This window comes from Myotis daubentonii, chromosome 17, assembly GCF_963259705.1.
Source record: "Myotis daubentonii chromosome 17, mMyoDau2.1, whole genome shotgun sequence".
Lineage (NCBI taxonomy): Eukaryota > Metazoa > Chordata > Mammalia > Chiroptera > Vespertilionidae > Myotis > Myotis daubentonii.
The window spans coordinates 15,587,971-15,615,550 of NC_081856.1; the positions used below are offsets into that span (position 1 = coordinate 15,587,971).

At 39.4% G+C, this 27,580-nt stretch overlaps 1 protein-coding gene and 1 non-coding gene across 2 annotated transcripts in view; both read left to right on the forward strand.

The window, feature by feature from the left end:
* TRPA1 (transient receptor potential cation channel subfamily A member 1) overlaps positions 1 to 27,580 on the forward strand; it is a 49,771-nt gene that overhangs the window by 8,799 nt on the left and 13,392 nt on the right. The window contains exons 3-19 of the mRNA XM_059672891.1: positions 381 to 540; positions 2,801 to 2,976; positions 7,267 to 7,374; positions 10,860 to 10,968; positions 12,107 to 12,252; positions 12,714 to 12,850; positions 15,146 to 15,194; positions 16,210 to 16,309; positions 16,922 to 17,022; positions 17,984 to 18,153; positions 18,239 to 18,403; positions 20,339 to 20,456; positions 21,350 to 21,516; positions 23,873 to 23,966; positions 25,162 to 25,221; positions 25,697 to 25,789; positions 27,065 to 27,135. Coding sequence (XP_059528874.1) covers positions 381 to 540; positions 2,801 to 2,976; positions 7,267 to 7,374; positions 10,860 to 10,968; positions 12,107 to 12,252; positions 12,714 to 12,850; positions 15,146 to 15,194; positions 16,210 to 16,309; positions 16,922 to 17,022; positions 17,984 to 18,153; positions 18,239 to 18,403; positions 20,339 to 20,456; positions 21,350 to 21,516; positions 23,873 to 23,966; positions 25,162 to 25,221; positions 25,697 to 25,789; positions 27,065 to 27,135 — 2,024 coding nt within the window. The remainder of the gene's footprint in view (positions 1 to 380; positions 541 to 2,800; positions 2,977 to 7,266; positions 7,375 to 10,859; positions 10,969 to 12,106; positions 12,253 to 12,713; positions 12,851 to 15,145; positions 15,195 to 16,209; positions 16,310 to 16,921; positions 17,023 to 17,983; positions 18,154 to 18,238; positions 18,404 to 20,338; positions 20,457 to 21,349; positions 21,517 to 23,872; positions 23,967 to 25,161; positions 25,222 to 25,696; positions 25,790 to 27,064; positions 27,136 to 27,580) is intronic.
* LOC132220225 (U6 spliceosomal RNA) lies at positions 12,972 to 13,078 on the forward strand. The gene has a single exon (XR_009449727.1). It is a non-coding gene; the product is annotated as a U6 spliceosomal RNA (small nuclear RNA).

Here is a 27,580-nt window from a genome sequence, read left to right on the forward strand (position 1 = left end):
ATTTATCTCACCAAAATCCCTTTTGCTGTAGTTTACATTTTCACCTGGCAGGGAGAATTCCTCTATAGCGTCGCTATCCTTCTTATTTCTCAGATCACACCCCTTACATTTGCTTCAAAACTTTTTCTCGAAACCTTTATTTCTATGATATATACGCATTTATAATCTGAAAATAAAATCAGTTTCTTAAGGTACTTATCAATGTTTAGGCATTTGTTTGCACTTTCTTTATCTCTGTGAACATTTTGTGTTCTTCAAAAAAATTATCTATTGTAAGCATGATAAATAATTTTGGGTGATAATAACTTTTAACGATAAACTTATGTTAATAAAGTTTACATATGCTTGTTTGAAGTGAAAATTTTTTAATATCCTTCCAGGTGGTTTTTGAAGGAAACGCAAATGAATTACAAAGCTGTCTGAAGAAACCAAAGAAGCCACACAAATATGATGATGTGAACGCCTCCCCTTTGCATTATGCCGCAGAAGAAGGCGACATTGGGCTGATGGAGATGATCATCAATGACTCCTCTTGTGAAGGTAACAAAATGTTACAGTGCCTGCTCCCTATCCATTATCCCATTAGGTTCATTGAAAAAAGTGCTGAGAAGTTACTCTGAAGGTGGACTAGTTTAAAGGGCCTGAGTAGCTCACTCAGAGTGTGACTTTCCCTATAGGCCAGTGGTCCTCAATTTTCCCCACTGAAACACTGCCAAGTACAGTGCAGAGACCGGGGACACTGCATGGCAAGCACTTCAAGTCTTTCTGATGGGTCATAAAAATTCATACACATTGTATCCCTCTATACTATTTCTATTGAGGTTATTCTACACTTACATTGCTCATCAGTGAATAAAACTAACACTCTAAGAAGAGGTAACATATTCCCACAACCCCGCTTCATACACCAGCCTTGTTTCAACTGTAGTCAAGGAAGGTGGATGCCACAGAGACGTCAGCAGTGAGGTGGAAGGATAAGGCTTTTATAAGTTGAGATAATTCTGTCAATATTGTGGAAGAGGCATGGAAGTGGAATCCCAATTAGAGAGCTATTTTAATGTAAAGAGTCGACCAGGGCTTTGAAGTTGAAATAGGAGAAAGGAAGAGATTCGAAAGCTATTTTGCACATGGAGTCAACAGTGTGTGATAAAAGATTGGATGTAAGGAGGAAGTGGCAAGAAGTGACTCTGAAAAGAGATGAGGCTGATAATATGACCACAAAGAAAAGGAGGCATAGAAGAAAATACAGGAAAAGTGTGTCTGACGTGTGATGGGATAATGACTTTGGTTTGGTCCTACTGAGTTTAAAAGGCCCAGGGGATATGCACTTGGAAATATCCAGTAGACAACTAGAAATATAGAAGGAAAGGCGCCAGCCCTACAAAGCCACTGCTGCAAAGAAAGTAGTTGGGACTGTGGGGATGCCCAGAGGTCCTTTAGGAGACCAGAGAATTGCCCATCAAGGTAGCTAAGGGGAGAGCACCAATATTAAGGGTCAGATGGCAGAGAAAAAGCCAGGAGCAGGATGGTGAAGAGAGTGATGGGAAAGGGATTGAAGATACACCCAACAAGGGAGGAAGATCACAGCACACCCTCACATTAGAAAGACTCAGGACCTTTGTGGAAATGATTTCTGAAAAGAGGCGGAGACAAAAGCCAAATTCAAGTTATTTAATTAGTGATTGGAAGTGTGTAAGTTTAGGCTCCTGTTTAACCAAGTTTGGTGCTGATTGAAGTGCTCAATCTTGATCATACAGAATGGTTAAGAGATGTGTGTGTGTGTGTGTGTGTGTGTGTGTGTGTGTGTGTGTGTGTGTGATGGGTTGTGTGAGTCTGAGTGCATGTGTATATATGTGTGTGTATAATTAAGAATGAGGCTTTTGGATGAGTGAAAGGAAATAGTGCAGAGATAATTAAAAAAAAAAAAAAACAGACATGGCTGCAGCATGGGTCTAAGCATTATAGATGGTTCCCAAGTCATTTTCAAAAGTGAGTATTTTTCCCTCCTCAGAAATAAAGATATACTGCCACTAATTAAAATGGTTGATAAAGCAGACAGTCATGTCTATTTTAGAACAGATATAAGATGCTACCCATTCCTGTGCTGAGCTCAAAGAATAAATAGTGTGAAATGTCATATTGTAGCCATGTGTGGTATTGGAGGCTCAAGCTCTAATTCCAGTCCTGTGGTCTCTCAGCATTGCTATAGGCCAAACACTGTGCATGAAGACATCACAAATATGTATATTTCTTTTTTGTAATCAAATTTGAATATGAGAAAACAGGTTAAAAGAAGTAAGGCAACTTACCGAACTCTCTTTACTAGCGGTGTAATGTTGCCAAGATATTGAGCCACTCTATGCCTCAGCATCTTCATCTTTATGAAAAACAGTCACGGTTCCTTGCAGGCTGTTGGAGGGTTCAGTGAAATAATGGTTATATGGAACCCAGTAGAGTGCCTGGCATATAATTATTGCTTCTATTGAGCACAATATGTGATAACAGTTCCCAAATTCATACCACAGATAAACACATGTAGCAATCGGAAGATCTGTTTTTCTTATCGATGTCATAGATGGATATCACTCATTTGACAAAGTCAGTGTCCTAATTCTATGCATCCCCTCAAGGTGTCCATCAGCTGTTTCTTGAGACCAGAAGCTATATTTTTATTTTGTATAACGGAGGTGAAGCCTGTCACAGTGGCACCTGGCACTGAGCTTTGAAGTGAATAGGGATGCAGTAGGCATTCAATCCCGTCCAAGCAAAACCTAACCCATATACTGGTTTCTTTTCCTAGTGCTGAGTGCGACGGACAATGATGGAAACACCCCTCTGCACTGGGCTGCAGAAAAAAACCAGGTGGAAAGTGTTAGATTTCTTCTCAGCAAAGGAGCCAACCCAAACCTCCAAAACAACAGCATGATGGCACCCCTCCACCTGGCTGTGCAGGGCATGCACAACGAGGTGGTGCAGGTAAGCCTGGGCTGGGACCCCTGGCCAGCTGTCTCTGCCTGGGCCAGAATGGCCCACCTCAGCTGCCAGGGCAAATGTACCTATTATACGGTTGGCTTTACTTCTGACCTACTAATGACCTTGCTAGTGGTGATGATGATGAAGATGATGATGATGATGACATGGTCTTTATCAAATAAAGCATTTACCAAGCATTTTTCTAAGGACTTTATGTGTTTCAGTTCTTTAAATCCTCATTTTAACAAACTATGAAGTAATACTTACTCCCATTTCATAGCTGGGGAGAATGATTCAAGGAGAATTAAATCACTTGCCTAATGTCAGATATCTGGTGAAAGCAAGAATTAGGAATTCTGTTCTGATCTTCATGTTGGCAAGTTGATTCTTTACCGCTTTTTCCTGACGGATTTAATGATACGAAGGCAGAAGGTGACAAGTGCTTCAGTGAAGACAGAAAACATAATGATCATTTACTAATTTGGTTCAAGTGGATGGCATGTGATCATCTTAGCAGAAGACATTCGATACTATAGGGAAATTAATATTTTTCAAGGCTTTCTCTCTTTTTTGAGAGTAAGTTAGGTCAAATAGAGGAAACCCTGGTAAGTGCGTAAAGGATAAGGTTTGGGCCCTGGCTTTCAAACACATCTGAGTCTCACAGATATGCTGGGAAACTCACATGCTTACTTAAAGAGGAATGCAATTTACAAGTGGAACGTATTTCAGAACTTTGTTTTTAAGGTAGGCAATTTGGAACTTATAATACGTTTTCCTGTAGAAACAATATTTCAAGTGACTTGGCTGTTGTGCTAAGTCAACTTGGTCAGTGCTGAGCTGCTGTGACACAGTACCATGGGCTGGGTGGCTTACACAGCAAACAGTCATCTCTTACAGTTCCTGAGGCTGCAAGTCCCAAGAGCCAGGGTCAGGCTGATTCTATATCCTGTGAGGATCCCTTCCTGGTTCACAGATGGCTGTTGTCTTGCTGTGTCCTCACATGTTGGAGGAGGCAAGGGAGCTTCTGGGTCTCTTTACAGGGACACGAATCCCCTTCATGAGAGCTCTGCTCCCAGGACTTAATCAGCTACCAAAGGCCCCACCTCCTAAACTATCACATTAGGAAATAGGATTTCAGTTTTGAGGAACAAAAACATTTGGCCCATCACACCACCCCACAACTTACTTTGTCTATAAATCACCAAACACAACTCAGTTAAGACAGAAAACATGGGTGTCTATGAGCTCTATGCTCCCTTTAGCCCTAACACTGTCCTCTCGGCCCCCTGAGTCCCGGATCCCTGTACTCCAGGCAGAGAGGGCATGAGGGGAGCCCCCTTTCCACTTCCGCGTTGTCTGTCCTGATTCCTAGCGCAGGGTATTGTAATCACAGGTTTATGGCTTTCTCCCCGCCTCTGGCTGGTTATTCTCGAAGGAGGGGCTGTGTGTGACTCATCTTAATAGTCCTCAGCACTGGCACTGCTGATAAGGATGACTCTTGAATGCATGGATGGATGGATGAATGAGTAAATCGGGGTTCTGGCTGAAGAAAAAAAGGGGAGAGTTTAGGTATCTGCACCTAAGAAGGGGAGTCAGGGCGGCCCCTGGAGGAAGTTATTGGAAAGGCCTCTGCCAGTGGCCTGTTTGTTCTTTAAATGTCTGCATCATTCATGAACCATCTGAATTGAGCTGCTAGTGACTGTAGGAACCCCACCTGCCACCCCCAGAGTTGTCTCTTAGTGTTTCCCCAAGGAACTCCTGGGCTTCCTCTGAAGGCTCTCATCAGAAACAAATGCCCATTGACTTAATTAGTCTGGGCTCAAAGTGTGAATTGGGAATTCAAAGGCAGTAACGGTTGAAAGGCTATTGACAAATAGAAATCAGAACTCTTCTGGCCAACAAATACAGAAAGTGGGTATCACACAGAAATGGAAAAGAAAGTTTAGAAATAAGCCCACAAGTGATTTATAAATTAGAATGGCGGCTATAACAAATTTTCCTGGGATACACCAGGACAAGAAGAGAAGTGGGGTTATAAGAGAAAGACATCAACTCTCCTTTACTTGCCCTTGCCAGCCATAATTTCCTCTAAATACTACCTTCAAACCCCTGTGTTTCACCCAAGATGAAGAGAATAAAAGAAGGAGGAGGAATTTTAAAGTGTCTCGTGTTGGCAAATGGTCTTCACCCTTTTTCTCCCCGTTACCCCCAGGGGCAGGCCTGGGCCACACCGGTTCTGGCCAGTTTAGAATGCTCTTCCACTGTCTGGTCTGCCAGCCTTTCCCCAAACCTGCCACCATGGCCCATATGGTTGTTAACTGAAAAATTGTTACCCACGGTCATGCAGTCTAGTTCATGCAGACTCTGTTGGCATGCATAGTGCTTTCCTGGGCACACTGGCCCAGTACATAGTGTGCCTGGGGGCCTTGTTTCTCAGTTGCTTACAGGCCTTCGTCCTTAGGGCTTAACTTCAAAGTATCCAGTGGCTTGACCCTCCCATGAGGCTTCTTGTTTTCTCATCAAAGGGACGGACACCTGGAGGCCTCACCTGAGAACCTCCAGACGTGCCTGGACATGAGTGAATCTGAAGCGGGTGCACAGTTTAGTTGCTCTCCCTGGGCCCCTGCACATATAATTAGACCCAGCTTTATGAAAGATTGTGCTTATGGCAATACAAGAACACCCTAATACATGCCGCAGGTCAATGACCAATGGGTCTAAGACGGTAGAGGGGGAAATCTCCTCTTAGAGACTTGGGTAGCTTTGCATGTGACTTTACCATTTACTAGGAAAATACCTAAATGTAGCTTGTGTTCTCATTTTCCTTCATCCATCAGTAATTTATATGTTTTTATGAACTAAGATCTGTTTCATTTGCTTTGGGGAACAATTTAGTAAGCTTAATTCATTTGGCAGCACACATTCTACTAACAGGGGGCTGTGTGTGCTTTTAAAAAAGAGTCAAGGTATTTAGGAAACAGCTTGTTTTAATAAATCCTTTTTGAACAATTTAATTTGAAGTACATTATAGTTTTACAGTCTCGCCACAAGAGAAACGTCCTCTAGTAGGCCAATCCCAGACTTCTCTCTTGGGAGACCCATTTATGTGAGATAAGTATTGTTAGGTTTAATATAATATAAAGACTGGTTATGATCAGCTGGAAGCCAACCAGGTGAGGGGGTAACAGGTCTTCAGGTCTCCATTAGAAAAACTGCTTAACCATTTTGTCAGGAATGCTAATTTCTTACATCATAGAGAAAGTTTCTATTCCAGGCCAACTCTGAATTAATTGAGTTAAGCTATACAAGCGTTATATGAAACTTTCTTTTCTCTATTGAAGACAATGGAGTTTTAACTGACATTTCCCAAAAGACTTGCAATCTCTGTAAAAGAAACATGACTAGAGGAAAAAACACACACATTTCTTCTCCTTCCCTCTCCTGCCATCCCTTCTGCATCTTTCTTTTCCTCCTCCCCAATCCATACATTCCAATCCATACGTTTCCTTTCTTGAAGACTTTAGTTAACATAGTTCACTTAATACAAGTGAGAAATATGAAGTGAACTGTGTTAACGAGTAACCACAATTCTTACTGTATGTCCAGTTTCACAATTGCTTCAATGGATATGATGTAGAGATTGCCACTATTCATCTGATTGAGAAATCTATGTAGCTAATGAACAAACTGAATAGGAAGCAAAAATAGAGACAGACTCATAGATAGAGAATAGGCAGACAGCTCTGGGTGGGGGTGGGGTTGGGAGGGTGAAGGAATTGAGCAAAAAAGGAAAAAAAGAGAGAACTCAGACATGGACCACAGTATGGTGACTGCGGGGCCAGGGAGGGATGGGTGGAGGTGGAAGAGGGCAAAGAGGGGATATAGGTTGATGGAAAAATTAAATTTAAGCCCTACATGGTTTGTCTCGTGGATAGAGCGACAGCCTGCAGACTGAAGGGTCCTGGGTTTGATTCCGGTCAAGGGCACATACCTGGGTTGCGGGTTCAATCCCGAGTAGAGGGCGTGAAGGAGACAGCCAATCAATGATTCTCTCTCATCATTGATGTTTCTATCTCTCTCCCTTCCTCTCTGAAATCAATAAAAATATATTTTAAAAAATTTTTTAAAAAAATATATATAGCACCCACTATGTGCAAGGTTTTGTGCCTGATTGTGTGGGAAAGGGATGAAAAACTGAATAAGGACATGGTCCCAGGCATCAGAGTTTATACGCTAATACCCTGCTTGGAAACTGCAGGCTAAATCTTGACAGTTGTTCCCTCTCTTACACAGGTCTTGATCGAGCACAGTGGTACGAATATTAATTTGGAAGGAGAAAATGGAAACACGGCTGTGATCATCGCATGCTCCAGAGATAACAGTGAGGCTCTGCAGATTTTGGTTTGTATTTTAACCTTATTTTTTCTGTTATCTTTCCCTTTTCATTAGTACAATATGAATTATTGTTATTTACAACAGCTCCCAGTTTCTCTTTTTAGGCAAAATATGAAGTACAGAAAATATGTCATAAAAATAGTTCTGTGGGTTTTTATGTATGAACACCCACCTTAAATCTCAAATGGATTCCAAAGACTAACAGGAAAGCATTAAAGGAAACGTGAGAAGATCAAAGTGAAGGAAAGTAGAGACAGGAAAAATTAAGAGGAAGCTGGTGATCAGGCTAGAATATGAAACACAAAGTATAATAGCCTGTGTGTTAATTAAAGTGGCTCCTACTGTTGATTCTGAACTTCTGAACAGTCAAAGGAAAGGTAAATATAGTCATTGCAGACTTATTGTTGGGCCCATGAAATAAAAGCCAAGAGAGACATAGCCCTTCATGTTACCAAGAAGAGAAAAATTGCTGCCGTGGGTTCTCACAAAGGGAGCCCTGTGTGACAGCAACGGCTAACCCTCGGCCACAGCCCTGAAGGGAGCCGCCTTCCCTCTGGGGCCCATGGAAACTGGGCCCCATCTGACAGACTCTTGCTTCCGCCAGTGCCCCTTCCAGTGTGGCGCTACAATTCCAGCAAAGAGCTTTCTTTCCAAGATTCCTTAATCGTTATTTAAAAAATAATTTAAAAATATCTTTCTAATATTTAATTCCGTAAATATGCTGTAACATATTTACTGTATGTCTTGGAGAAAAATTCATATTCTTTTAAGCTGTCATGATTAGGACAAAAAGACAATAAAAAATAAATTACATAACACTCAAACCAAGGCTTTAGAAAAGAGCCTCAAAAAAACCAAAAGGAAAATTGGACTAAATAGTATATTTGAACACAATAATGATTTTGAAATTATTTGATAAATCAAGAGTCATTTATTTGAAAAAGATAATCAAATAGAGAGAGATTGACAAGTCTACCTTAAACAGGAGAAGATAAAGCACAAATAAATACATAAAATTAGAAATAAGAAAGGATTTTACCTGGATCTGATAGTAATTCTTAAATGACAAAAGATCAGTATGCATAATTCTAAAAAAAATTTATAAATCCCCTTTTAATGGATTAATAGCTGAAAATAATTAATATTTCAACATTAACTAAAAAAGTAAAGACCTGTAGGGACCAATAAACCATTTTTAAAAAGTGCATTACAATATAAGCTCTGGAGTGAGCTGTTACCATTTGCTCTACCATTTGCTAGGGAAGTGCCTAAGTCCATCAAGTGAAGCTTGTGGTCTCTTTTTCCTTCATCCATCAGTAATTTCTCTATATGTTCTTATGAATTAAAATCTGTTTCATTTGCTTTGGGCAATAATTTAGTAGGCTTAATTCATTTGCTGACACGTCAGCACACATTCTATTAACAGGAGACTCTGGTAGGAGGTTGTGTGCTTTTTAAAAAGAATCAAGGTATTTAGGAAACAGCTTGTTTTAATAAATTCTTTTTAAACAACTTAATTTGAAATACATTTTAGTTTTATCATAGTCTTGCTGCAAGAGAAAAGTCCTCTAGTAGGCCAATCCCAGATAAGGCTTTTATGAATTGTACCATAAAAGTAAATGTAGATGTAAAATCTTAAAAGTACTAGCAATGAATTCATCAGAGTATTTAAGAGTAACAGGAAATACATGTTGGCCTTAGGCAGAGCATGTATGGATAGTTCAGTGCTGGATTATAACACATCAATTGCCCTGAGCAGACAAAGCATATGATTATATCTATATGTTTAATTTTAAATGGACATATATTAACCTATAAAGTATTTTCACAAATCCATAAGGAAAAAAGCAACACTCCATGGGAAACTGGCAAGGGTCACATAAAGTTTAATTAATTTCTCTAATAATCAAAGATGAAAAAAACTTTGTTGATATACAGAGCTAGAGAAATTTTCATGAGTTGGGGAATTACATTCACTGTGGGTGTGAATACTTTTTGACTCGCCCTTTTCAATTCTGGGAATACATCCCAGAGATAATTAAAGCTATCACTGATGTTAACATCAGTGTTATATACACTGAGTGGCCAGATTATTATGACCGACCTCATCAATACTTCATTGGGCCACCTTTTGCCTTCAATACTGCGGTGATTCTTCTTGGCACTGACTCTACCAGATGTTGAAAGGTGATGCGAGGCATCTGACACCATGCCTGATGAATAGCACTGTCCAGTTCTGTGAGATTTGATGGTTGTGGAACCAGCTGCCTGATGGCTCTTTTAACTTCGTCCCACAAATGCTCAATTGGATTGAGATCTGGTGATTGTGGGGGCCACCTAAGCAAGGTAAAGTCTCCCTCATGTTCTTGAAACCACTCCTGCACAATACCAGCACCGTGGCATGGCACATTGTCTTATTGGAAGAAGCCATCTCCATTGGGATACACCATCAACATGACAGGATGAACCTGATCAGCAATGATACTTAGGTATGTTGTGCTATTCAGACGTTTGTAATGATCTGGCCCTCTAGCAACTTCAGTGCGAAATTATAGCTAATTTGCCTACAAATGTCAGGTGGTCATAATAATCTGGCCACTCAGTGCATATCAGATGGAGAAAACTGAAAAAAATCGAAGTTCAATTAATAGGACTCATTGTATAAAGTTTTGTGTGCCCCAAAATATAATTTAATTTTTAAATAATATTAGTAAGCAAATCTTTTCTGAACAGTATGACTACAAAGTATATACATAAAAATTACCTTTGCAAATAAGACAAAAAAGTATACTGTCTCTAAAATATAACCCAATGCTGTCCCTAGAAGATGAGATTACAGATAAATATTTGCTTTGTCACACTTTACTGCTTTTTCAAAATCTTTTCTTTTATGAAAATAAAAGGTACTTACAATGCAACCAAAGTCCAATGATCTATAGAAAATTACCACTGAAAATTATTAACTCTAATGTCAAGGTAATATATGATTCACTACTTCTAATATATTTTTTAGGGAAGAATTTCCATTAGTGAAAATACCTGATTTTTATAGTTAACAAGAATGCTGGTCTAATTATTTAATTTTACATAAATAACAAAGGGGAAGAATCTGGAAAATACATCACTCTATTTGTATAAGGAATTGAGAAGGGTGTAGGAAGAGTCATGTTAATGTTTAAAAATATCTCAATAATCCAATTGAAAAATGTGTTCACTTTAGTTTTCTGGGCTATCGAGATTGATGGTTTGTGTCTACATTGTCACCTCATCTTTGGAAAATGTAGTGTCTCTATTTCAGAATCTTAGCCTAGTTCCAAAGTTACCTTCCTATCTAGATTTCATATCATTTGAAGCTCTTCTGTATAGTTTTACATAGTTACAGAATAATGAAATAGTTTTGGAAAGTGATGTAACTCCTTGTTCATCCTTGCCACGTGGGGTCTAAGTGGTGTCATTTGACTTTTTTGCTGTTATTCTTTCTTTTCCTCCAGTTAAGACATGGAGCTAAACCATGTAAATCAAACAAATGGGGATGTTTTCCTATTCACCAGGCTGCCTTTTCAGGAGCCAAAAAATGCATGGAAATAATTTTAAAGTTTGGTGAGTAGAGGCTTTCCTACATTATTATACTATTACAAAGAAGCCTATATTGGTGGATGCTAATAACTTGAAAAATATTTAATAGAATCTACACATGGGCTTTTAAGTACTTAATGTCTTTTTAAAAATTGCTTTTATCCTATATAATAAAAGCCTAATATGCAAATTGACCAAATGGCGGAATGACCGGTCACTATGGCACGCACTGACCACCAGGGGGCAGATGCTCAATGCAGGAGCTGCTCCCTGGTAGTCAGTGCACTCCCACAGGGGGAGTGCTGCTCAGCCAGAAGCCAGGCTCATGGCTGGTGAGCGCAGTGGCAGTGGCAGGAGCCTCTCCTGCCTCCTCTGCAGGTGGGCAGTAAGGAGCTAGGGGTCGCAGAATGCAAGAGGGATGTCTGACTGCCGGCTTAGCGGGGGAATCGGGCCTAAGCCAGCAGGCTGACATCCCCTCAAGGGGTCCTGGACTTTGAGATGGCGCAGGCCGGGCTGAGGGATCCCCCCAAGTGCATGAATCTCGTGCACTGGGCCTCTAATCTACATATATAAAAGGCTAAGTGACTGACCATCTGTCCAGCTGACTGGCTGACTGGCCTATACATATGACATGCACTGTTCTGCTGGTGCCAATCACACATGTGTATTTTGATCTGTCATTGTCAATCATGAATTTGGTTGACACTTCTATTATAGAGAAAGGGCGAATAGCGATATTAAAATATTTCTTCTAATTAATTTCCTTTCAATGTGCACGAATCCGTGCACCAGGCCACTAGTTTATTTATAATACTAGAGGCCCAGTGCATGAGATTAGTGCACTTGGGGGGGGGGCCTCAACCCAGCCCCTGCCTTCTTGCAGTCCAGGAGCCCTCAGGGTTGGACATCCTTAGCGCTGCTGTGGAGGCAGGAGAGGCTCCTGCCATCGCCGCTGAACTCGCCAGCCATGAGCCCAGCTTCTGGCTGAGCAGCGCTCCCACTGTGGGAGTGCACTGACCACCAGGGGGCAGCTCCTGCATCGAGTGTCTGCCCCCTGGTGGCCAATGTGCGTCATAGCAACTGGTCATTCGACTGTTCGGTTGATTTGCATATTACCCTTTTATTATATAGGATTTATCTTGAATTTTATTTTCTTCTAAAGGCGAAGAAAATGGATATGACAGACAGTTCCATATTAACTTTGTGAATAACGGGAAAGCCAGCCCTCTCCACATGGCCGTTCAGAGTGGTGACTTGGGCATGATTAAAATGTGCCTAGACAACGGTGCCCAAGTAGAGCTGATGGAGGTAACTGTTCATATTCTACATGAGACTCTTCTTTTAGAACTGTCATACGTTATTTTCCAAAATGCTTCCTAGCTCTTGGACAGTTGACTAGATTGTTACAGGTATTTCCTGCTGTTTGTGTAGAAGCAGCACAAGAGAATCTCCCAATTTCAACCTATGTAATGAATTTTGAGAGCTACCCAAAACAACTGCAAACACAAATATAGATCCAGTAATGATAATGATACTGTTGATAGAAGTATTGTCCAAGTTGTCAGGTTGCAAGGAAGCAAAATTGATAGCTATGATTTTTATACTATACTTTTCAATAGATGAAACTGATTACTACTCATCCTCTTAAATTCCATATTCCATGATTTTGTTGACCTGGGAAGAAAAAATTAACAACCTCCCGGCTGAATTTAGGTTATATCCTTCAACTGGGACTTAGACATTGATTCTGATGTCACAACTCCTTACAGAACGGGAAGTGCACAGCCCTTCATTTTGCTGCCACCCAGGGGGCCACTGAGATTGTAAAATTGATGATAAACTCCTACTCTGGTAGCAGCGATATTGTCAACGCAGTGGATGGAAACCAGGAGACGCTGCTGCACAGGCAAGTTTCCTACTCACATTCTGTGTACAGACTCTCAGTCTTCAGGTGCGAAGTTATACCCTGCAGGGAGAAGTAAGCACTCACACATCAGCGAGTACATAGTTCAAAAATCCTCGGCTTTGTGCTCGCTTCTGCAGGACATATACTAAAATTGGAACGATACAGAGAAGATTAGCATGGCCCCTGCACAAAGATGACATGCAAATTCGTGAAGCGTTCCATATTAAAAAAAAAAAAATCCTGGGCTTCAACTGGAAACTACACACTCCTCTGGAATCAAAGTAGAACCGTAAATAGATTTTGGAAGAATAAAAATCACCAGTGGCATATTCTGAATCAATTCTTAATCTAGTGGATATAAATTCATATAATTTTCTATATGCTCAGAAGGTCAACATCTGTGGCTTTGCACATACTTTATAGTCTATTCTGGTTCCACCAATGTCTTATCCTCATTTTTAGTGAAAGTAATGGAGCAGGTACATATAGGTGTTCCATTTTTCCTCCCTGTTCCCCTTTTCTCCCACACCCAAAATGATAAAGTTTTCAAAACATCATCTTAGGAAATGATAGCCAAGCTGCAAACAAGGCAAATATTTCTGTAGAGTTTAAACAGAAATACACATCAGAGAAACGCATCTAAAGCTATAGGTTTACTAGATGCTAGGACAGGGAACAGGCTGTGTAGGCTGAGAGTTCAATTCCTTCAAGAAGACAAGGACTTAATGCTTCCTAGTGAGTGCAAGCGGTGGTTGAGATGAGCCTTGTCTGTCTCTGTGTCTCTCTCTGCCTCTCTCTCTCTCTCTCTCTCTCTCTCTCTCTCTCTCTCTCTCTCTCTTTCACACACACACACACACAAGTGTGAATATGCTGGAAGCCCGGAATGGCAGAAGAGAGCTGAGCTATACATATTGTAAATCTACAATACCTCTCAGGGAAATAGAAACCTTACCTACCAATGTAAGATTTGGTTCTACACTGGCCAGGGGGTGAATGTACGTTAGCAAAACCACCAGGCACAGTGGGGTCGGTCTGGATAGAAAGGAACTCCAAGGAACTCTCACTTAGGATGAGTTTGTTAACTAAAATTCCCCAGCATAAAAGGAAACTTGTAAAAGGCAACAAAAGACTACTTCCAAGGAAATAGAAATTATCTGGTAATCTGAAGATAATGTTATTTAATACTTTCAGAAATTTAAAGGAAGGAATAATCAGTTATGTCAAAATAAATAGATTAAAACAGAAAATGCCCTAATCAGAACCAATTATAGATTTTGAAAGATTCTTAAATTTTTTTAGCATTTTATTCTATGGTGCACAGACAGCGCATTGCTCTGGCTGAAACAGAGAGCTTTGGAGTCAGGGGCAGGGGGTTCTAGCCCACCTGGCTATGTAACTTTTGGCAAGTCGTTTGACCTCTTCAAGCCTCAGCATCCAGATCTAGTGAGAATTTTCATTTCTAATGGACTCCAGGTGCACCCAATATTGCTGGTCTGCAGCCCACACTTTGAATAGCAATGCTGTGGACCGGGGAGATAGAGGAATAAACAAAATGGGGCTTTGACGTCATTATTTATAAAAATTACTAAATGCATTTAATATAATTTAGATATAATACAAACTCTTGTAAATTTTGGGTTAAAATTAGCAAGCAGATTCTGATATTTATATACAACGGGCTAAGTATTGCTAAGGCAATCTTGAACAGGGACAAGGAAATAAGCTTTGCCATAGGAAACAAAGTTTTAAGTCATTAACATTTGTTCTGGTGCTTTGATATAGATTGGAAATTTTTATTTGCCTTATTAATATTATCCTTACAATACCAAAATGATTTCAGTTCTCACCGTAATTATTTTGGCTTCATAAAACCTCAGGACACTAACCCTGCCTTGTTAACTTTTGCCGAAGAGGGGGCATTTTGAATCCTGCAGATGAATTTTAGGTGCATGAACTCTTGTTATTCTCCAGGGTCAACAGTGGTAACAACCAGTTCTTTTACTTTAAGCTCTTAGGACAGATATTACCACTCACTCCAGAACACCTTCATGATTTTACATGGAGAACACAGGTTTATGAAAAGATGAGGAAGAAAATCTTGTGATGTATTTGATGTGCCTCTATTACTATTACGTTGAAAATATTATCCTAATCAGAATTATAGATTTTGAAAGTTTCTTCAACTTTCTAGCATTTTACCATGTATAAAATTATCATTTACAATAACTTTCTGGATATAGTAGCTTTATTTTGTATCACTAGTAGTGTGATAAGCTTATAATTCTCCTTTTGCAGGGCCTCATTATTTGATCACCATGAACTAGCAGAGTACTTAATTTCAGTGGTAAGTACTCAGTTGATGTTTGTATTACTATTTACAGTTGAAAATCATATAAGTACATAGTATGAATTTTAAAAAATAAACCAAATGTTAATTTCTTATCAGCAAAAAAGTTTACAAAAAGATGATTGACACATGTGCAGTTAGAGTGTATTATGCATGAATACATAACAGCCAGATGTCACTACCATGAAGTTAGAAGAACCCAAGTGTGTTCTGATGCCAGTGTCAGTGTGTTTGGTGTGGGGAGTGGGTGGCTACATGGCAAGAGAAGCTCCTGAGTGCCAGGCTTGGCCACTTCGCTGACCCTTCTTCAGGTTGGGAGGCTTTGGGGGGTTGCGGGGAGGGGGGCAGCACTGGCCACTTCACCACTCGCTGTAAGCTTCCACCCCAGCTGCCTCAGTGCTGCCTTTCAGGTAATGGAAAACTGGGGAATTAACTGTGGGTTAAATTTTAACCAATGAATATATGATGTATTTATTTAAGTCCTACCATATCAGCAACGAATATAGTTTCCTTTGTAGTATTTAACATGTATTTGTTGTCAATAGCAACTCTAGATATGGTGATAGTTACATCTATTTCAGATGAAGGAGACTTTTTAAAAAGTGAACACTTTCTTGTGAGTGTTTTTAAACCAAGTATGCACTAAATGCGGAAGATGTTTTTGTTGAGGACATTTAAAAATCTTAAAGTGAGAACTCAACTATTGCTAAAGGTCAAAGGATTTTATTTTTGCGGTATAGGTAGTAACATAGATCTAACACAGACATCAGTTAATAGATTAACATGTGAGGGTAATTTTTGTTGCTGAAACGATAAAAGAATGCCTGGATTTCTGATGTTACACCATATGAATTATAGGGAAATTTCAAACAGTTTTGTAGTCAGGTACATGCTTGGGTGCTGGCCATATTGTGGGCACTCTAACCTGATGAATGAGTATTACTTACAGGTTGTAATGTAAGCTGACTTGTCTGTGCATAAGCTTTTTGTTGAATGACTTGTCTTATTTTAGGGAGCAGATATTAATAGCACTGATTCCGAAGGACGCTCTCCCCTGTTACTAGCCACGGCTTCTGCATCTTGGAATATTGTAAATCTGCTCCTCTCGAAAGGTACAACGAGGGACCCCGCCAAACCTTTAGAACTGCCACACACTTTGGTTAAATGTTTACTGTGGGCCAGGCATCGGGCCAGATGCTTGAATACAAAGATAAATAGAATATTTCCCATGTCTAGAATAATATCCAGTGCAGTCAGGGACCAGTACTTAAAAAGATTATTTCAGAACACTCATAGATAATAGTTATACAGCAATTATCATGTCCCAGGCATTTTGCTGAACATTTTATCTACATTCTCTCAATGGTTAAGTTTTATGCAATTGAAGTACTGTAACTGTCCCCATTTTAAATACTAACCTGATGTGATGATAACAAAGAACAGGTATCGTCCCCTGGTCTTTCTTGATCTTTAATCTCTCCATCTTTGTAGTTTATGCTTTCAAAGGTTAAGACCTCATATATTAATTAATGTAATAAATCATATATTCTCTCCCCCCTTTACACACAGTACGCACAGTCAGGTAAACCCATTTTTAACTATATTTAGTTTAAGTTCAAGGTTGGAAGAGATTTAAATAAAAAAATTTTTTTGTTCAATTTAAACACCATAGACCATGATTTAAATAAATGAACAGAAGTTATATTTATATTGTGCTTTTTCAGGTGCCCAAGTAGACATAAAAGATCATCTTGGACGTAATTTTTTGCATTTGACTGTACAGCAACCTTATGGATTAAGCAATTTGCAACCTGAGTTTATGCAGGTAATATATATTTTATGTATGGATTCCCAGAAATAGTTGTGTTTGGCAGAGAGTAAACTGATTTTGCTTATTATGATTTTTATTATTATGAAGGCTGATTCTGGAATTTTAAAATTACTTTAAAATAAAAATTCTGTATTTAATATTTATTTACAACATAGTGGTGATTATTATGATGATAATAAATTACACTGGGACTGAATTTTTCAAGTTACAGAGGGTTCCCACCTATCTATATTGAGTCAGCTTTCCTTCATTTTTTGACCATTATGAATTGGGTATCATAAAAAGGCCAAGTTCATGTGTGGGTTAGCAGTACTCTATCATCAATTCAGAAAAATTGCTCATCATACTTGACTTGATGGCATGGTGAAAACATTATCTCCACATTTATATTTACTGACTAATATTTATTGAGTGACTATTAGATGTATCTGAAGTACATTATATTTTTCAGTATTGCCAATATCTTTAATGAAGAATAAAAATGTATTTGAATATTCTAAATGAAAATGTTTGTTATTGATTGGTTTTAAATTTAACATTCATGCAAAAGATAAAGTAAACCTCATTTTAATATTTCATCCCTTTCTCCTAAAAGAGCACTTTAATATTAAGTTCTCAAATTGTTATTTGGGGGTGAGAGAGAGGCAAGGGAAGGGTGTGGAGGATGGTCTGTGGTCTGATATGTTTGGAAAATGTTAGGTTGAAACTGTTGAGTTCTCGCTCTGAGGATTTCCAGGGCCTTTGTACATCACAGTAGTGAGCACTGGAGGGAGACAGCATGCACCGTCATCCACATTTATCTTACTCTATCACCCTTCAGGTTATTAATATTTTTGGTCCTCAAAGGATACATATTGACCCTTGTTGGAAAGTACTATGCTATAGAATAGTTTGAAAAACACTGTAATTAGCATGATAGCAGAGTTATGTTTAGGATATTAATTTTTTCCCATAGATGCAACACATTAAAGAGCTGGTAATGGATGAAGACAACGATGGGTGTACTCCTCTACATTACGCTTGTAGACAGGGGGTCCCTGTCTCTGTAAACAACCTACTTGGCTTTAATGTGTCCATTCATTCCAAAAGCAAAGATAAACAATCACCCCTACATTTTGCAGCCAGGTAAGGGTCAGTTGATGTGACATATGAGCCTGTCATCTTTCTGTTTGATATTTACTTTGAACATATGAAACCTAATTTTTTCAAGTTATGGGCGTATCAATACCTGTCAGAGGCTCCTGCGAGACATGAGTGATACAAGGCTTTTGAATGAAGGTGACCTTCATGGAATGACTCCTCTCCACCTGGCTGCAAAAAATGGTCATGATAAAGTTGTCCAACTTCTTTTGAAAAAAGGTGCCTTATTTCTCAGGTGAGGATATATGATTAGAATATTTACATAGTATTCTTTTTAACTAGTTAGCCATTTCCAGGCTATTTTTCTATTTTATTTTTAATTATGGTACCTAACTTTCTATCTCCCTACGTACTTTTATCTAATTTACTCCTTGAAACATTTGTGACCTCTGAAATATTGAAAGAGAAGTCAATGTTATTGCCAACTGATGAATGAAGATACTGAGATTTACAGAGTTGAAGTTCAGGGTCACAGAATAAATGGCTTTGTGCATAGTAGCTCCCAGGAGCTTTGAAATACAGTTCCTCATATTTTATTTCATCATCACGCTACCGTCTTTTAATGCAGGTATAAAACTGTGTGTGTACATGTATGCACACCCCATACAAATGCAAAGACTACTTTTCATTCCATCTGATGAATGGTACACATAAAAAGTGGCCTTTAAACCACAACATGAGATATAAAATACCCCTGAATTTCATTATACTTAACTCTCACACAAGGTGCAAAACCAAATTAAAATAATTACGCATAATAAAAAGTAGCATAATTAAATGACATCTTTGTAAAACCCCAGAAAAGTTTTATAGACATATGATGAGCTAGCTGCTAATGTCACCCAGGTGAATGAGCAAAGAGCTCATTAAGCTAATGTTCAAAATCCCATTTCTTTATCAGACTGTCAGTCCCAGCAACATCATGATGCAGCTGGGAACTGCATGCTCTGCTCGTTCCTACCTGCTCCCATGGGAACACCAGGCAGCGACCTGCAGAGGGGACCCCAGTGGGCCAGGCCAGAGAGTGGTTACTTAATTACATCATCACTGAAATAGCGAAGTGGCTCTTGCACCCTCACACAGTTGTTCACTGGCATTGAAATTAAATTGTGTCAGGATCTCACACTTTTTTCTATATATAATTTGGAAAAATGTCAAGCCTTCATTGTAGTTAATACTAAATTTCTGTGAGAAAAGACAAACATTTTCCAAAGGGATTAAGTAAGGCCCGGGCAGCGTGGCTCAATGGTTGAGCGTCGACCTATGAACCAGGAGGTCTGTCTTTCCCTCTTCATTCCTCTCTCTGTAATCAATAAAAATAAATTTTAAAACACACACACATAAAAAACAACAAAGGAATTAAGTAAGCATCTTTAAGAGCACAGAGGAAACATATCTTTGAACCTGAACGCTTAGTAAACTAAGTGGCACTAAGTTATCTTATAGTCATGTATTACAAGATGATATTATTATTATTATCATTAGTAGTAGTAATATCTAGTGGTCATGAAGACTAATACCACCATCATGGAGATTTATTTTTTTAAATATATTTTATTGATTTTTTACAGAGAGGAAAGGAGAGGGATAGAGAGTTAGAAACATCGATGAGAGAGAAACATCGATCAGCTGCCTCCTGCACACTCCCCACTGGGGATGTGCCCACAACCAAGATACATGCCCTTGACCAGAATCGAACCTGGGACCCTTGAGTCCGCAGGCCGACGCTCAATCCACTGAGCCAAACCGGTTAGGGCCATCATGGAGATTTTTGATATAATGCTCAATGAAAGAAGAAACAAGATTTAAAATCATGTATATAAGTACATTACAGCCTTGGGAAAAATATGTCTGATAAAGACATGCTAACTTTAGTTTCAAACCGCCCCCCCCCGCAAGTTTCTGATATTATATTTATATACTTTTATATTTTAATTGGCTAAATTAAAAAATATGTGAATCACATTATAGGTACATCATTTAAGACCATTCATTAGGCTTGAAGTGAGCTCATTTGTTATAAATATGTAATAAATATTTAGTTCCTAGAACTTAGATTGCTTTTTTTTTTTTTTTGGTCTGATAAGACCTACCTTTCAAATGGGTGGCGTGCCGTCCCACGTTTCAGCTGTAAGGGGAATGCACACGTCTTTTCTTATCTCTTTAACAGTGACCACAGTGGCTGGACTGCTTTGCATCACGCTTCCTTGGGCGGGTACACTCAGACCATGAAGGTCATTCTTGACACTAATTTGAGGTGCACAACCGATCAGGTTGATGAAGATGGGGTACGTATTGTGTTCTTCATTCCCACCCCAAATCTTGGCATATAAGAAACTTCAAAAATTGTAAGGAAGTCTGCTTAGCCACCCTGTTCCTTTCCTTGCCCTGTTCATAGCCTTTTATTGGGCTCTTACTATGCTGACCCTTAGAGAGGAACATGTGAAAGGGGAACAGAGTATGGAGAATGCTAAGGGGTGGGTGTGTGTTGAGGACACCTCTTCAGTCTCGCAGAAACTGGCTCAGGGGTCTGTGTGGACTGATGATAAAATTTCCACCACTCTGGTGAACTGAGAAAAATGAAGAGGCGAGGGGTAAGTCTTCCTAAAACCAAGTGTATTTGACTTGAAGGACTACACTTTATTCTACTATGATGTTCTTCCTCCTTTTTGTGGGGTCAAGTATTGGATCTAAATTCTTTCATGAAATGATAGAAAATTGTCATTGCTTTCTAAAAATGCCTTTATGTAGCAAAACAAAAGATTGCAAGCCTGTGAAAGCCCAAAATCTGGGAACCGCTGCTCTACGAAATAATAAATCTCCCAGAAGTATTTTCTTCTGTGTTCATTGCAGCATCCTTACCCAGAGAGCTTGTCCTTTGTCCTCCTGGAGTCATTCCACTGCAAAAAAACAAGGCAAAACAACCAGTTGGAATTCACATACACACATTCGGCTCCCCCCGCCCCCCGTCTCCCCACACACACACCATGCTTGAACTATAAACTCATTATTTTGAAGCTGGATTCTGACCACCAGTTTTAAATTGTATGTATTTTTGGTATTGAATGGTTAGTTTTATTACTCATTTCTTTTAAACAGTTCAACAATGAAACATGGCAGTAAAATAGCCAAGGGACGATGAGCCATTGTCATTGCATTTCCTTTCTTTTTCCTCTAAAAGAACACAGCGCTGCACTTGGCTGCAAGGGAAGGCCACGCCAAGGCTGCCGCCCTCCTCCTGAGCTATGACGCTGACATCCTCCTGAACCGGCAGCAGGCCTCCTTTCTGCACCTGGCCATTCACAACAAGAGGAAGGAGGTGGTTCTTATGACCATCAGGAACAGAAGGTGCGCTGTCTTCCTGTCCATGGCCTTGAGTGTCCCGGGCATGAGGGATAGTTCACAGCCTGAGAGGAAACAGAAAGAGAATAAGTTTCAGCTGTTAGTCAACATTTTTTTGTTGTTGTTGTTAATCCTTACCTGAGGATATTTTCCCATTGATTTTTAGAGAGAGTGGAAGGGAGGGAGGGAAGGGGAGAAGAGAGAAAGAAACATAGATGTGAGAGAGATACGTTGATTGGTTGCCTCCCGCATGAGAGCCCTGACCAGCCTGGGGGTATCAAACCTGCAATCCAGGTACGTGCCCTTGATCAGAAATTGAACCCATAACTCTTTGGTGCTTGGGCTGACGCTCTAACTCAGGGGTGGGGAACCTTTTCTCTGCTAATGGTCATTTGGATATTTATCATATCATTCTCAGCCCATACAAAATTATCCAACAATTAATTAACTCACTGCTAATATCTTGGCAGGGCCAGACAAAATGATTTTGTGGGCCTTATATGCCCTGCAGACCCTCTGCTCTAACCACTGAGAACACCACCCACTTACAGAAAATGTTTAATGAACTCTTTGGGTGACAGCAGACATTTTGTTTGAACTCTGATCTTCAGTTTCAATTTCTACATCATGGGAGCTTGGACCGCCGTCGTGGCTGACTTGGGAGACTCAGGGGTTCGGGCATTGTTGTGTCTGGCACCATGGTCATTGTCAAGCAGGCTGTGCCCTGCCCTATCTGAGCTTCCCTGACATTCTCCTGCCAACAGAACCCCCAAAACTGGATGTTGCTGAACATATTCTCCAAGTTATTGTGATTAGTGCCATCTAATGGAATCTTCCTTAACTCATGGTCTTTTGTGGCAGTGGGTTTTTGAACCAGATTCCCAGGAGTTTTTATGATGAAGTTGGAGGGTGGTTTTTCCACTTCTTGTGCCGAAGTTTTTCTATATAATCACAAGGGCCCAGTGTCACCCAGTAGTGCACACAGAGGTGAACCATCTCATGTTCCAGGCAGATAAGGCCTGTGTTCATGAACATGGGACATCTCAGGATCCCTGGCTGATCATTCTTTTGAAGCACCCATCAATGCAAGTGTGCAACCGTAAGTTTTCTACTGACTGTGCAGATACTCGAAATACATGGTCGGCAAACCCCACCTCGCGAGCCACATGCAGCTCCTTGGCCCCTTGAGCGTGGCTCTTCCACAAAATGCCACGTGTGGGCACGCAAGTACAGTGCAATTGAAACTTCTTGGCCCATGCTCAGAAGTCAGTATTTTGTGGAATAGCCGGTATTTTGTGGAAGAGCCACGCTCAAGGGGCCAAAGAGCCGCATGTGGCTCGCGAGCTGCAGTTTGCCAAGCCGCAGTTTGCTGACCACTGCTCTAGATCAGTGGTTCTCAACCTTCCTAATGCCGTGACCCTTTAATACAGTTCCTCATGTTGTGGTGACCCCCAACCATAAAATTATTTTCGTTGCTACTTCATAACTGTAATGTTGCTACTGTTATGAATCGTAATGTAAATATCTGATATGCAGGATGTATTTTCATTGTTACAAATTGAACATAATTAAAGCCTAGTAATTAATCACAAAAACAATATGTAATTATATATTCAATATGTGTTTTCCGATGGTCTTAGGCAACCCCTGTGAAAGGGTCGTCCGACCCCCAAAGGGGTCGCGACCCACAGGTTGAGAACCGCTGCTCTAGATGGAGTTGCTGATAGGGTTAACAGAAAATCTGTCTGAGTAGTTTTTAGAACTAGTCTCCTATGACATAGATTGGCTCTGGGGGTAACATATGGGCTTTTCTTTACTTCCTGTTGTAGATCTATTTCCTTTTTGGTATCGTAAGTATCTTATCCCGTCTTCCTGGATGGAAATGAAGAAAGGGGCAGACTCTGCAATGTTCTGGCAGGACCCGTGCTTGTTAACATACTTGACCCATGTTACTTTGTAGTTTAATTCAATACATGATGAATAAATGGATTAGATGCAAAATATCCTGTATTCTTGTTGCTATCCCATGTATGTGAATGTGTGAATATCTACCCAACATGACCAATTTACGATCTCAGGAAAAAAAAGAAGGCAAAAGCCTACCTTTTCTAGAAGGCATTTAGAGAAAGAGAAAAGCGATGATAACAACCATCCTGGAATTTGCCCACATTTCTAATTCCCATTAATGGACAAGGACCCTTATTCATGGATTCATCTTGGTTCAAATATTGGTTCCATTGTAATCAATTCAGGTTTCTCATAAAGATACAATCTTGAGTATCAGCTGGTAGCTTTGTGGTTGTGCCGAACAAAAGAATTAAGACTCGTGGTTTGTTTTTTTTTTAATTATTTTGTTTTACAGATGGGAAGAATGTTTTAAGGCTTTTAGTCATAATTCTCCAAGCAACAAATGTCCAGTCATGGAAATGGTAGAATACCTCCCCGAATGCATGAAAGTAAGCTCTCCAAACAAAACTCCTTCTGGGTATATGCTTGGTATATAATATAATGTGAGGATTTACTGTTGTAATCACAACCTAAATAGTAGCAATTTCCATCTTTAAAAAGTTTCTAGTTTCCCACAAGCCAACAAATATTTAGGAAGGACCTATTTGAATTAAAGAATCCAATTGTTATGTGGAATACAGAAAATATGGGCAACCAATTTTTTTTTTATTCAAATAATCCAAGTCTAGAGCAGAGATTACTAATGGCAATTGCTGGCTGAACAAATCCTCTAATTGTTTTTAATGGAATGCATGTTATTGTTTCAAATTTGCATTAGTAGCTAACATTTAAAACTAGGAGGCCCCCCCCTTAAAGATCTAGATATCTATCTGGCTTCCTGTAAAAATCAGAAGATCTGGTGACTGGGCCTCCCTGCACACAAGGCAGGAATTGCTGTGCCAGTGTAGCAGCTGCTCCTTTGGGTGGGGCACCCTCCCACCTCTCCTGCCTCCTCCTTTTGTACATTCAGCTCTAAGGCCCAGTGTTAGTTGCCATGTATTGTCCGCCTTGTGCAATTGCTCCCCTGGTAGTAGAGTGATATTTCTCTATATATGCCTGTATCCAAACTGTGAAGAGTAAAGAAGAAGCATTTGGAGTGCCTGCAGAATTTCTCCTTGTAACATTATCCCGCGCTGCCTTGGCCATGCTGCTCTAGATGAAGACCGTGTCAGTCCCAGTGCTCAGCAAGCGAGGTACAGAAGCAAACACAGTATCAGGTTCGAGCAATGCAGATAGGAACTAGGCCAAAGACCCCAGGGCTCCCCTGGAAGCGGATTAGGGACAAGAAATGATCACTACAAGGTGCTGGGCAAATGAATCCTCAAGTATCTACATATTCTCTAGAAGCCCAGAAAGATGCCAAATCTTGGGCAAAACCAGTGGAAGATTTCTTACATTTTAGCAAATGTACTTTGTTTCTCAAAGTGGATGGTATTTTACTGAATCACGTTAATTTCTGTGTGCAGTGGTTAATATTTTATTTTTTAAACTTCGTTCATGAATGACATGGGTTATAGTTTACCTTGGAGGTGCAAGAAGCAAAAGAAGGGAAGGGATGTCTCAGGTATTGTTTTAGAGATGGGATCAAATCCTGTCTCCTCTCCACTCTCCTGTCAAATATCTTAGCCACTTTTCCTCCCAAAGGTGCTTTTAGATTGCTGCATGACACCCTCCACGGAAGACAAGTCCTGCCGAGACTACCATGTAAGCTTATTTTACCATAACAATTTGAAGTTTATTTTATTATAATTCTTTAAAGTATATTAAAGGTATTAGTAGAGTTCCCCAATCTCAAAAGGTGGTAAATATTATCTTCATTTGTAAGATTACTCTATTTCCTACTTATGAGATAATTTACTTCTTAGATCCTCAGTTTCCTCCTAATATCTTAATTGTTTTGTATTGTATTGCCTGAAGAATTAAATTGGGTGTAAGTGACTATGACTATGAGTTAAAAATCAATGATTATGAGTTAAAAATCAATCGAATAACAGCTTCCTAGGATATTTTTTTTAAAGTAATATGCAATAAGTTAATTTACTTTTGTTCAGATGAGATGACTCAACTTTTATTTGAATCATTTAATTTTCAACAGAATTGTAGGCTTGTGTTTGTGATTTGTCAAGGACAGTTGTGGGTCTATACTAGACTAAGACTTTAAAAATTTTATCTCCTATAGATCGAGTATAATTTCAGATATCTTCAATGCCCATTAGAATTCACGAAAAAAAATGCACAGGATGTTACATATGAGCCTCTCACAACCATCAATGTAAGTCTAGTGTTTTCATTATCCAGGTAATTTCTACATGGGCTCTGCAGTGTTTTGGTATTACAGTTCAGGAAGGGACCTGGAGAGAATTCCAGATTTATAGTTTTATGTCTGTCTGTCATGTGGCCCCAACCTTTATTTTTAGTAAAAAAAAAAAAAAAAAAGCAGTAATTTTCCACAATTGCTATAATTTGGTCTCCTTAAAGTTCCACACTCTTGATCACTTTCGTCCTCATGGTCATGTTAAACCTGTCCCAACCCAGAATCCAATACACCAGGGACAACATGGACTGTCCACCTAAATACAGACACACAGATTTAAGAGTTTGCTCCAGTGTAAATCAGAGGAAAATGCGGGGCTTGATATTTAACAGTCATAGCTTCCAAGTTCAGCTGACCACTGGCCCCAAGGTAAACTCTGACTTTCAGAAGCTCTTAGATCCTTCTGGAAGAGGAAATGCAATCAGAGAGCAAACCCTACATGCTCAGAATGGACCCAAATTTCCCAAGAGACTTGTTCTAAACCAGTTCTTAATCCAAAGAGTTCTTGCACATTCCTAGCAGATGAGGCAATAAAAGCCATGAGGCTGACCTACTTCTGTCTAAACCAGCGTTTCAGACTAAGGAAACTACTGCACAGGAAGCAGGTGACAGGTGTGTGATGAGCTCCTGGTGTGAAAGGACACGGCTACTCACTGTTGTCTCAGTGGATGAAGGAGGCTCTGGGGCTTCCTCGTCCACCATCTTGCTAACATCACTTCCTCTATGAATTTATTGAAAATTAAAAATCAATATTGAGATAGATATTAGTAGCTCCAATAACTCATGACAACTTATAAAATACAGGCTAATTTAACCACTGTTATGTGTACTTTACTATTTAAAATGCTTCCAGAAAGATAAGCCTGGGTTTCTTCAAGGAAAGACCAAGGGTGTAGCTTTTGCTTATTTATCCTAAATGTCCTTTCCAGTTGTAATTTGTATAAGATTGAAAAGCTGATTGCTTTAACTAGTGAGAAAATGAAATAGACAAACTGAATCAAATACTTGCACCTCTATAAAATGGTTCTCTCTAGCCTGTGTGTGTGTGTGTGTGTGTGTGTGTGTGTTTTAAATATATTCTTGATAGAACTTTGGTTTCTCAAATTTTCTAAAACAAACAGTTGTTACTTTTGTAATATCAGGTAAATTTATAAAGCCAGCAAACAAGAAGCTTAATTTATACTTGATTGCTTCATATGGTTGTATTTTTATGGATCTATTTTTATTTCTCAGACAATGGTACACCATAACCGCATAGAGCTTCTCAACCATCCTGTGTGCAAAGAATATTTACTTATGAAATGGTGGGTATTAGGTAGTATTTCTTTTTTTAATAATATCTCCATTAATTTTATTAAAAGTCTTCTAAATAATTATGTTTAAATGGTATTTTCATGTTTGAAAAAGAAATGTGTTGAAGGCGTATTTTGGTATTAAAATGATGATGATGTTTATTTTTTACATTAAGTGACATATTTTGGGGTGAGGGGAAGCCACTATATAAGACAATGAGAGGCTCTCCTGGGCCCTGCAGTTTAGTGGACATGAATGAAGTGAGAGGTGTGTTCCTGGGAAGAGCCAACATGGAATTAGTAGATATGAGCTAATGTCTCGGCTCTTCCATTAATTGGTGAGAGATTTTTAAGTAACTCATGACTTACTGGGAAGTTGTGATTCCTTTTTTGAAAATGAAAAAATATGAATTCGAAGGTCTTCTTGGTTCTAAAGTTCAGTTGATTTACCAAATAG